This window comes from Python bivittatus, unplaced genomic scaffold (assembly GCF_059951505.1).
Source record: "Python bivittatus isolate LINGU-HERP-01145 unplaced genomic scaffold, Pbiv_v1 ctg000330_np1212, whole genome shotgun sequence".
In the NCBI taxonomy this organism is placed as follows: domain Eukaryota; kingdom Metazoa; phylum Chordata; class Lepidosauria; order Squamata; family Pythonidae; genus Python; species Python bivittatus.
In genome coordinates, this window is record NW_028277058.1 from 29,421,113 (window position 1) to 29,433,958 (window position 12,846).

At 34.3% G+C, this 12,846-nt stretch overlaps 1 protein-coding gene across 1 annotated transcript in view; it reads right to left on the reverse strand.

Moving 5' to 3' along the window:
• Positions 1–1,538: 1,538 nt before the first annotated feature.
• EEA1 (early endosome antigen 1) overlaps positions 1,539–12,846 on the reverse strand; it is a 71,631-nt gene continuing 60,323 nt past the window's right edge. Inside the window, exons 25-29 of the mRNA XM_088141883.1 lie at positions 10,172–10,357; positions 9,121–9,359; positions 7,773–7,893; positions 7,386–7,484; positions 1,539–5,743 (exon numbers count right to left, since the gene is read on the reverse strand). Of these exons, the coding sequence (XP_087998009.1) occupies positions 5,621–5,743; positions 7,386–7,484; positions 7,773–7,893; positions 9,121–9,359; positions 10,172–10,357 (768 nt within the window). The 3' untranslated portion in view covers positions 1,539–5,620. The remainder of the gene's footprint in view (positions 5,744–7,385; positions 7,485–7,772; positions 7,894–9,120; positions 9,360–10,171; positions 10,358–12,846) is intronic.

Genomic DNA, 12,846 nt, shown 5'->3' on the forward strand with positions numbered 1-12,846 from the left:
TGTCAAGTAAAACTCAAGAAGGAAGCTATTTAATAGCAGAACTGAGACCTAAAACTATGAAACCTCACAGAGTTCTAGAGGCACTGATTCTTCCTTTTTGAGCTAAAGAGATTCTTAGGAGTGAAGGAGAAACAGAAGGGTTTTTTACATGGTTCCTTTTTTGGACAGCACCATTAGCAGATGGATTCATGTAAGTCCACAGGCTTTGAAATGTTTGAACCTTGGTTAAGTCATTAGATATTGGAAAAAAAGCTCAATTGCTAGAATTCATTTGCCACATTGATGACTGTAAAACATAACTGTTACGTTGTAAAGAATTAACAGCAGCATGGCTTTATAACCACAATGTTTGCAACTATGCTAATGGAAAATGGAACAGGATGCCACAGAATATGATTTATGAGTTTAGTAACAAATTCACTGCCATCAGTGAGAAAATGTTGAGAACCTGACATTTGACAACCAGGTTAACTGGAATTTCTGGAGCTGAAAACTACTCCAAAGCCACAGCTAGCAATAACCTTATATGTTGTGCCAAGTTATTAGACAATATGGTTTTTGATTTATAAATTAAAAATGTTTTTATTAAGGAGTCCACAAAATATTATTTATGAATAAGTTATGTACTTGGTGGCACCTAGGTAACTTTGGCTGATTTTGAAAAGCTAAGCAAGATCCAACCTAGCTGATGTTTTGGATGGAAGAACACTGGGAAATACCAAGATTTAAGGGAGACTGAAAAGTTGGAGGAAAAAATCTTGGCTGAAGACAATGGCAAATCACTTCTGTATTGTTTATTTATTCAACACTGTTTGTAACACACCCATCTTGAAGCATTTGGGGCAGCAGGAAAAGCTACACAGACATGTCCAAGAAGTTGCCAGGAGATGAGCTTGGCTTTGCCCTCAGGCTGATTTGCAATACAGCACAAGTACTATGACTTATACATACAAAAGCTCATTATAAATCTTCCATTATAAAAGGTCTTTTTGTTTTTTTAAAAATAGGATGGATCACTCATTATGCCCATTCATCTCCCTTGGCAATTAATAAGGGATGCTATGGGATGCTGCAGTAGAAAAGTTGATTGAAATGTTTTGGTGAAACTGCCACTAAAAATACTTTCATATGACTAGGACTCCATGACTCTGACCTAATCACAGCTTCCCATATAGGCTCCCTATTTCATAAAAAACATCCCATGATGTTGTATCTCTAGAAGCCTTTCTACTCTGCCATGGGTACTTGGCACCACACGCAAGGAAAATTGGCTCTACAGACTTTTATAGCAATATTGAAGAAAATTTTAGTAGAAATTATTAAACCCAAAGAATTGTTTAGTGAAACTATTTAATGATAATCACTTAAAACAGCCAATTTCATTATATGGAATAAATTCAATCTTGCCACAGTCAAGATATGAAACAGCTGAAGCATTCTGCTAATATGTGAATTGGAGATGAATATGTTTGACATATACAGCAGATCGCTTTCCATACCAGCAAAGGTGAACCAAAACAGTCATTGCAAATGGTATATTAGAAATTTCTAATTTTATTTTCAGCCCAATAATAGAATACAAAAGTAACATTTCCACAAGTATCCACCCATGGGTTTCATACAGAATTAGTGGTTGCATGGTGTCATTTTTCTCACTCTTCAGCTTCCATTACTTTCCAGATGCAGAGTTTAGGATTTACAGTGCATACTGAACTAAACTCTTTCACACTGTAAGGCACGACTACATGACTACAAGTCATAAACACACCACTGAAAGGACTTAAGAGAATCCACCTGATAAAAATTGCCATGCAAGACTATCTAAAGATAATGTGAATGTAAGGATCCAGTTGGAAAAGAAGTGCAATCTTATGTAGGTAAAGCTACCTTAATACATCTGTAAATATAAGATAAGCACAGAAACTTTCCAAGTCTAATTTATACAATTGTACAGACCCCACCCCACCCCAATAAACATTATGCACAATATTCACATCTGCAGCTATAATAAACCAATAGTTAAAAAGAGGCCAATAGGACAATACAATTTGTGGCACACCTCCATTATAGCATAATAGCATTTGTCAACTTCTTGTCATGAGCACTGGAAACAGAGGCTAACTTAATGACATGTAAATATTAACAGCAGCCAATGTGACACATATAGCTGATATAGATCAAAGATTATAATTAGGAACACTTGTGTAATTTAATTTTTCTCCAACACCTATAGGTTTGTAGAACTAAACTAAAGGAAACAAAAGAGCATAGATCTATAATAACTATAAGCTATATAAGCACACATACTGAAATATTACATTTTTGGTAATTTCAAAATACTTTAAAATTTGGCAGTCATCACAAATCAAACCTAACATCATAGTGAGGAAACCATTTTAAAATGGGCTCAAGTTGAGTTTCATATCAAGAGGTAGTTAAATGAAATCTTACATAGTGGCATTCTCAGATTGGGCTTTTTGTGTGTGTTTTTAAAATAATTTTATTACAAAAGTGATAAATCCTATACAAGCAGCATTTTGGACAGATTTCTATTACAAAATGTTTGTTTATTAACCTGATGTAACAATGTTTTTTCTTTCTCTTTGGTGCAAAGAGTTTGAATTTAACCACATAGTACAATGTAGGTGGCATGAAAGCTATTCAAATCTGCCACACTAATCAACAATGTACACTGTATTTGAAATTTGTAATTCAGAAAGCCAATAGTAAACCTTATTCATATGGGCTGTAAGGAGAAGATCACAACTGAAAAACAAACCTCTGCTAAATATGTTGCCCCTTTTGCTGGCACAAAACAAAGTAGTAGTTTTCTCACGACTCTTTTCTTCCGTGCCTGCTATCAATCAATTACATACTGAGGCAAAACAGTCAATGTTAAATATGGATAGCTTTACTCATTTTTACACTCTTAAATGGAAACTATTAAGTATTTTTTAAAATATATATCACTTCTAAGTTTTAAAGAAATGATACAAATATTAACATTTCTGCTCTTAAGTAGGGAATTTCCTTTTCTGTTTATTGCTATGATCTGGAAAACAGACCACCTAAATAAATTTTTGTGTAATTTAATAAGAAAACAAATGCTTATACATGAACAATGAAAACCATTCTGAACATGAAATGTGCAAAATTGCCAAGTCCACTTTTTCTATTCTTAAAATCAAGCAGTGCTTCTAAAGAACATGCAACCTCTTTAGTATACATGTACCCTCTGGAGTACATAAGAATTATGGACATAATATTCCTAAACACCATATAAAATTACTAGGGAAGCGAATTAGCACTGAATTAAGAATGTACAACTTTGTGGACCAATTACTACATCATTTCTTGCAAACAGTTCTTTTCTTGCATATAGTGTTGGTTACACTAAAAAGTGCACAGTGCAAGTGACAATGCTTATACCTTACTCTTCCTGAGTTTTCAATCAAATAATCCAAATTTTTAAACTATCAGATCAACCTCATTTTCTTTCTCTGGACAAGGTGAACTTTTCTCTATCTGTTGTGTGTGTGCGTGTGTGTGTCAGTAAAATTTCTAGGGACTGCAATGAAATCAAATCCCCACTTAAATGAGGAGCAGATAATTTGCTTGCTTTTAATATCCTTTTTAAAAATTACTTAGAAAAAATGCAGGCGGCAGATACAACCTTGGAAAATAATTCCCCCTTATCTTATATACAATTTCCAAAATGATGCCTACTACAACACACACAAACATCACCTTAAAAAAATTACTTTCCTCTTCTGAACCAGTTTCTTTAAATGCTAATTTATGTACCCTTAATTAATCAACTAAGATAAATCAGAAGACAGCTCCAATAAATTTTAGTTCTTATCATGAATACTTCGTACATTACCTTTTTCCATTATATTCCAAAGAGACAACAGTGAATAAAACAGCTGGATAACAGCTGAATTGTACATCTGTTGTACACTCTATGAATAGCTGACTTAAGAGATTTGACCTACATACATTATATTTATATCTGACCATTTGGACATTTTTACCGCATAAAGCTGATTCATAACCTGTAAGACTTTTAATCTATTGATTCAAAATTGTATAATCCACAACTAATGATTCTCCAGGATTTCAGATAAGGAAAAAAAATGGTGTGTAAGCCTAGGACCTGTGAACTCTTTATTTGGAGGCATAAATACTAGGATTAGAATCTTCTACATGGAAAGCCCCCTCTGTCAATCTATCTTGGTTAAACTATTTGTATTCCTTTTCTTTCTAGTTCCACATTCATTTCTATGTCTACAGTTGCACTCATCTTCCATGCAAACAGGTTACAAATAAAAAAAAGTTGATTTTAAATATCACCTTACATTTTAGTAAATCTAGATTTTACCAATGCATTATTTTGTATTACCACAGTGTGCATAGACGTGTGTGTGTGTGTGTGTGTGTGTGTGTATTATCCCAATCTCAGTTGAAAGGGAAAATATCATATTCTGCCTACTAGCTTAAAAACAGTAATTTTAGCTAACTTTCAGATGGACAAAATATGGCATCACTTTTTAATGAACTCCTCGATTAGAGGATTCTCATAAAATGAATTAACCAAGACAAACCAAGACAAACTACTGAGAGTTTAAGTTTCCCTTCAATCTTTAGCAGTGCTGAGTTTCACTCCAAATTTTAAGGAGGACAAACCCATAGAGTTCTAATTACAATTAAAAAGGGGAAAATGCACACTGAAAATAGTGGAACTGTAAAATAATTAATAATTATCATAACTACATTATCTTTAAGTACCAGAATTTTCTATGCCTGGATCTTCCAGGCAATATTTCCTGTGAATAAAAAAGATAGAACAGTGCAAACATATTTGAATAGTACAAAGAAATGTAAAGGAGCATACAAGCTTTTAAGAGGGCAAGAGGCAAAAATACATCTCTAACTCAAAAGTTTACAAACAGGAATTTGCATATCAAAGACTATGTAGCCCACCTATTTTCAATAGGATGCAGCATATTCTTAGAGAAGAAATATCAGATCTATGCTATAGTATCGAGATTGCTTTTCATTTTCTGTGACGTATACTGTACAATGATACTACAGTAAAACAGCTTGACAATCTTAAGAGTTCAAGGCAGTTTTCCACTAACTAGACACAATCATAAAAAGGAACTCACAGTGAAAGTGAGAGGGAAAAGAAAGAAAAAACAGGCACAGAAAGCTGCTTGTTTGAGCTACTAATATCTTACACATTTCCAAGCAATCATTAAGTTATATTTACGCAGCAATATTTGAAACACAAAATCCCTGCAATAATTTTTAAAGGGGGTTATTTCTGAACAAACAAATTAGAATTAAAAAAAATACATTGTAACCTCTATTTAAATTTTATTTACAAGTCACTGGAGACTTATAAACTTGACACAGAAGCTCTCTTGGACCAAAACCAAATAAGCCACAGATAACTTCAGCCTCACAAGAAGTACAATTGTTTGACTTTATCAGTTAAACACATACTATAATTTTGCCAACTGTTACAATTGGTGCCCACCCAAAATAGTAGTATTGTATTGTACGAAGTGCATAACAGAAACGTTACTCTAGCATAACATGTAAGAATTGTGAGTAATTATCCTTGTAGATCATTGAAACAAGTATCACAGACACGAACAGGTTTCTTAGAAGAAGGAGTTAAGGCATTCTTTGAGGAACACTCAGCACAGAAGATATTTCCACACTGTCTGCAGTGGTGCTATAAAACGAAAAAGAAAAGTTATGAACACATGGCGGATATAACCTCAAACTCTTGGAATTACATAAATATTACTCCCTTTTCAACTGATTAACTGCTTAGACTCAGCTTATACATCACTGCTAAACTATAGGGTAATATTTGGTTATTGAACAAGCCGTGGTAGCCTAGTTCCAAACTAGATATGAACCATGCTTTGTTAAACCTCAATGACTATATTCAAACAATACATTAAGCCAAAATTAGTTAAATCACATCACAATAAGGCTTTAGTGTGATGTGTAATCCTAGACTATTTTATGCTTGCTTTTCAAATCTGGACTAAACATCAAACATAAAATCACAGATGGATATTTCTGATGCAGTAGATAGCTACGGCTTGTGATAAATACAGCTTGCGGAGGAAGTAAAGGTGAGCACACAAGTCTAAATGTGCTCACCATGGTTTTATACTGCACAACCCAATCTATGATATTTTAAAACAGTGAATTACCAGTGGACTAAATTAAAAAAAGAACAAGTATATACATAATTTTTAGAAGTACACCCGCTCCTCGTTTAGCGACCACATTCCATTCCAACAACTTGGTCATTAAACAATACAGTCACTAAGTGAACATGTGACAGAGAGAGAGAGAGAGACGACTGGTTGCTGCTGTCTTATTCAGACCTCCCCCCCCCTTTTTTTTTTTCCTCCTTCCAGGACGGAGAGATTGCTTCAACAAACTCTCTCTTCCTGAGCTGCTTTTTTCAGCAGTGCAGCACAGCCCTAAAAAGTTGAGCTATGTGATCTTAATTAGTTCATAAGAACCCTCCCACCAGCCCCACTATTGCCTGAAACTGACCAGACCTTAATCAGTTTCACACCAAAGGCTTTTGTTGGCAGGCACACAAAATTTGGTCATAAATGTGAGCACTGGTCAAAAAATTAATTTTTTATTACCGTTCATGACAGTCATATTTGTGAATGGTCACTAACCTAGGTAGTCACTAAACGAGGAGTGGCTGCATTGCATGAGATGAGATTAAAACATAATAGTCACTATATTCTGAGTTTTCTGCCAAAAATATATTTCTTAGCTGAGACTGGACTGTGTGAGAGTGTGCATTTATATACATGCATATCAGTGCCTACTTCAGTGAACAGGTATAGTTCAAAAATAACCAAGCAAGAAGCCTATATTGAAAGTTTAACCAGACAATGATAAGAAACAATTTCTCTTTCCTATATAGCTCTGGAACTAGAACAGGTTACTGAAAAAAATCTAATGCTAATTTTGCTAGAATACGGTATAAAATGCATGTAAAATGTTTGCATTTTCTTGAAATGTTCACATTTCCAAGGTCACAATCAACTATTTCCAATCAGAATATATGTATGAGATTATCAAGAGAGAAATATATCACTATCCAGGCTAAGCAGGTTCTGTCATCAAGTTTAAATGAAAGCAAGTGAGAACTTGGCATTAGCAACAAGCTTCTTGCTTCACTGTGTCCAAAAGAAAAAATATATTTTGAATCAATTTGCCCCATACTTCAAAGAAATAGGATTTATGAGATTATTCCTTAAATTAACTTTATTCATACATATTACTTCACTTTATGAAAATAAATCTCATAATAAATTCCCAGACATACATACCCTTCTTATTGTTACAGAAAAACTTTTCCCACAAGCCATGCAATTCTGAACTTCGTTGTCTTCAGCCCATTTCCTATTTAATGCTTGTGTATGCTTGATCTATATAAAATATAAGAAACAGATATCATGTAAATATTAAATCAAAACTTCAAATTATAACCAAAATTCAGTAAGACTGTTAGTACTTGAAAATTATTCCCTCTCTCCCACTGCAACCCTATGTATACAGAGTACTCCAAACCCAAAGACCAGTCACTGTTTGACCAGTATAAGCTGGATTCCCATATCTTGTTCACCTATTCTACTTACTCATTTATCTATGCCATATGAACAACAGTGCTAATATTAAATTGCCAATGACTGTCTTTTAGCATAAAAATGAAATACCTGCAGTGACTGGTTCTCTCTCCCTAGCTCCTGCATGGCTGCAGTAGTATCATCCAGTTTTCTTCGTGCATCCATGAGTTTGCTTTGAAGCTTTTCAATTTCTCCTTCACTTTTAAGGCACCTACAGGGAAGACAGTAAATAAGTAAATAATATTTTAAATACTAAAAGAAAAAAAATTAATATACTGTAACTAGGGGAAAAAAAGGTCCTCCTGATAATTATCACTTGAATAAATGAACAGTATTAACCTGTTCTAAGACCACTATCCCTTTTGTCAATTACGTTATTATACAAAAATGGCTAACTGCAGCAAAGAATGCATAAAATTTACATAGAGAAGAAATATTTCAGCAGTCTCAGGGGTATCTAATTTATCTCTTTATAATGAAACAGATGTGGAGGTGGAGGCAGTAAAGAAAACAAATCATTTGATTTCTTTTCTATTAGTAAGAAATATTTACAGGTAGTCCTTGCTTAACAACCACAACTGTGGCCAGACCTGATTTTATGACCTTTTTTGCAGTGGTCATTAAGCAAATCACCACAGTCGTTAAGTGAATCACATGGTTCCCCATTTATTTTGCTTGCTGGAAGCCAGCTGGGAAGGTCACAAATGGTGATCACATGATCCCAAGATGCTGCAACTGTTGTAAGTGCAAGTTGGTTGCCAAGTGCCTGGATCGCAATCACCTGACTGCAGGGGAGCTGTGATGGTTGTAACTTCAGGCACCGGTCATAAGTCACTTTTTAGCACTGTTGTAACTTTGAATGGTCGATAAACAAATGGTTGTTAAGCAAGGACTACCTGTACTCTAAAGATTTTGTAAGATGAAGCTGTATATAATAGCATCCTGTCAATGTAAATCACCCAGTTTGTAAACATTTCTGTACTATCAATCTTGATATTCATAATATCCTTTTATTATCACTATTCTGTGGAAAGCTGTTTCAACTTGGCTCCAACCATGACACAAAAATAACAATGCACATTTCTGGTTAACAAGAGAGGCCATTAAGATTTTCAGAGAGTACGCTGGTATTTTGTTATTTAAAGTCAAGTAGAATTTCACAACAAACCTAGTTATACCAATAAAGAAAAATCACCATATGCAGTATAGAAAGTTTGGAATTTCACATAATCATCAAGCTCACCCTAAGATTATGAATTTTAGCTGTTACCGTTTTGCGTAGCTTATTGCGAATCCACAGGGTTTTTAAAAAAAAATTCTGTGGCAAAAAAGCTGATTTTTAGTCCAAATTACACAAAGTTCAACTTATAACAAAGATTGGAAAGAATGTCTTCCCTAGTTTAACATAAACCACTTAAAAACATATTTAATAACTTACCTTTCTAGCAATACTCTTCTCTCATCCTGATTGTTTTGTACAGTGGCTTCGAGAACTGCAATTTCTCCACGCAGATCATCTATTTGTTTTTCCAGTTCACTAACCCTTCTTTGGCTACTCTGCCACTCTTTCTTCACTGTCCCCAGATTTTCATTCAGTGCTGTTATCTGCATATTGAGCTTACACTCAGCCTCTTCATGACTTTTACACTGTTCATCTTTTTCCTTGCCCAAAGCTTGCTAAAATAAAAGAAACATTTCAACATAACAATCCTCTTTCTAACACCTCGTATGTCTGTTCAGGTATTATTCCAGGAGGAAAGTGACATTTTTGAAGAAAAATAAAACAAGCTTCAAAAATGCATGTTCCTTTCTGGAAAAAAATGAATTAGTAAATGGGGAAATACTGGCTTGAAACCTCAGTTGCCAAGCAGAAGGGATTTCATCCAACAAAATTTCTCATTAGCTGAAGATAAAGAGCTTGTTTTTATTCATTTTCCTCTACACCCCTAACTAACACTTCCCACAATGTTTCAGAGGGTTTCCCAATTCTGGAAAGCAGATTTTTTTTTAAATCACAGGGCACTGTGGTAAGAATAAGCAATCAGGGAAATTACAGGAGAACCTTAGTTATTTCTTGGAATGCATTATGCTTCAATTCATGCACAATTAATTCAAATGTGAAAGCAGAAGTACTGTTTTCAGTAAAACCAAATGCTTCTTAGAAGAACCTACCAGAATTTATTTCTGAATCCACAACACATCAAGAGTTTCAAATACTTAAATTAAATTTTGTCTATCTATAAATACATATAATACTGATTGTAAACTGCTTGATTTGAAATGCAGTTGTGAATAAAACATAATAGTGTGTTCCATAAGCAATTTTACTTGTATTCATTGGCTGTAATATAAAAGGTAGGAAGAAAAAGGAATATGTGAATCCCTTCATTTATAATTAAGGCTTAAGCATTATGGCTGTGCAAATATTCAATGAATTACTTTACTCATTATCATATACACCTCTGGATCTGTTGCTCAAACATACTAACCAGTTTTGCTTCTATCTCAGCATATTTCTTCTTCAATTCTCCTTCTCTCTTTTTCCACTGATCTTTGATGACTTCCTGGGTTTTTTTCTCTTGTTCAAGAGCTGTACTAAAATTATCAACCTTCTCCTGTAATTCTAGTTTCTGTTTAATCAACAGCTGTTTGGCATCTTTTAGATTTGATATCTCCTGTTAAAAAAATAAAAATTATTCAGTTAAACTAATATATGAACAAGAGTTATACTATATTAATAAACAATATTTGAAAATATAAGGGCTTTCCCTTATATTTTCAAGTAAGAGAGGTAGAACTAAATACTTTATTTTAAAAGGTTTATATCTTGTTTTGTTGTTAATGCTGTTCTGGCCTCTTGCATTTCTCAATGCTTTGATGTTTACTAGTACATAGTCAACTCCAAAATAAAGAAGAATATATCAAAATTGAGAAAAGCCTAAAAAGACCTGGAGAAAAAAAGTTACACAGGCAGGAGGAACAGAAAATGAAAATTAAACCAAGTTAAATAAGGAAAGCAAAGTACCAGGGCATGGAAACTGAAGGAAGGAGAAAAGTCAGCAAGACAGATGTCTAAACTACCAATTGTATCATTCTTGAGTAGTATGTTTAAATCTGAAAATTCTTACTTTGAAGAAAATAAAAGCATAGGACAATTTTATTTTGTTACCTTTTCCTGAGGACCTCAAGGTAGCACACATAGCACTTCATTTTCCAGTTTTTCCCCAAACAGTAACAATAACAGAGAGAAAGTGTCTGGCCCAAAGTCTCCCAGTGTGCTTCCATGACTCAAGCTACACTTCAACCTGGACATCCCACATGGGCGGTCTCTCTCTCCCTTCTTTTAATTATGCCAAACTGTAGAGAAAATATGGTGTAAATTCTACACTTTTCCTTAACTTCCTGTACTGGAAGAAAGATGTAGGAGGGTTGGGCAAATTTGGGCAACAATTGCAAAGAAAAATAGCTTTGGGGAAAAACTCGAAAAAAACAATTAAACCTTCCTGTTGTAGGTGTTCTTGTTTATCTCTTCTGTAGATTTGCCAACAACTTCCACAGAAAGCAAGAATCAGATATTATGAAAGATTATTAAAGAGTTAAAGAGTATCATGTTCTGTAAACTGACTTAAAACCATGACTTCAATGTTTACCACACACAAAAAAATGAGATTGTTGCCTGGTGAAGGTTCAGATATTCCAATCACGATTAGGTTAAACAGACTTTGGCAGCCACAGAGTTTTTGTTTGCTTCTTTTAAAATATTTTTATTGTTAGAATAATGAAATTCAAAGGAAAAATTTTTTTTTAATTAACTAGAGTGGGTGGGTGGGTTATTGATTGATTGACTGATTGATTTAATCTATATCCTTCTTTCTTCTGGGAATCCAAGGTATGTTATATGGGAGTCTACCATCATTTTATTTCTCAAACAGCAAACTTGTGCATTAGGTTGAACTAAGAGAGTTACTGTCCCCAGATCATCTCAAATTTCCATAAACTGGGGATTTGAATCTGCATCTTCCTGGTCCCAATCCCTTAGAACTACATATTACACTTTTAAATAAAGTACAGTTAATTTTATTTATTTATTTGGATATTTTAAAACACTCCTAAGAGAAAATGAGGAAAAAAATAGGAAAATAGACAAAAATAGAGATTTAAAAGCTATATAAAAAATTAAAATTTTGAAATAATATTAGATTAGGCCTGCATGTTAAAGTTTATCTTTTTTAGTCTTAATTGTGATTCATTGATACAAAGAAGTTCCAGAGTTTTTCTATTTCTGAAACCATCTTCTTTTAGTCAGCTATGATTAAAATTAAACAGTTTTGGGATCAAACCTAACACTACATTATGCTTAATTTAAAACAGAAACCAAGCTTTAAAATCTCCTTGAAGCTGCTCCAGAGAAAAGTGGAGGAAAAAAGGCCTTATGGCACAGCTAAGTTTATTTTCAAGTGCAATCAATTTATAAACCTTGTATGGCCCACACAATATTTTATCTTCTTCCTGGGATTAAAAATTGAATCAATGGCAAGTGGGCAATCTCAGAAATTGAAAGTATAACTAACTAACTAACTAACTAACTAACTACAAATAAGGCAAGATTCTATGAAATATCCTGAAAATGAGACAGTAGCTCATCTAAACTACTTTTTCCAGTCTTTAACGTTCCCTTTATAGGAGAGATTGTTAAGAAGGTGGTCAGCCTTCAGCTCCACAAGGTTCTGAAGAAATCCTGATTATTTGGACCCCTTCCAGATGGGTTTCAGATCAAGATATAGAACTGAGACAACTTTGGTCATGCTTGTTGCTCAGTTTTCAGGATGGGGGTAGTGCATCCATCCAGGCTTTCCCAGACCACTTGTGGCCTTTATATCATTAGCTATGATATCCTTCTGGACCAGCTCAGGGGGTTGGGAGTGGGAGGCAGAGTGCTACTGGGGTTCTTCTCCTTCCTTTGGCACCAGTTCCAGTCAGTGCTGAGGGTTGAGTGATCTAGCCTTAGACCCCCACTGTGCAGGAAGCTGTAGGGCTCTACCCTCTCCCCATTTCATTTTCACATCTACAAGAAGCTACTGGGGTGCAGCATGTGGTGCAGTATCATTAAAATGCTGATGATACTCAATTGTAAATCTCTACTCCTGGCTAACCAAGTGAGGCT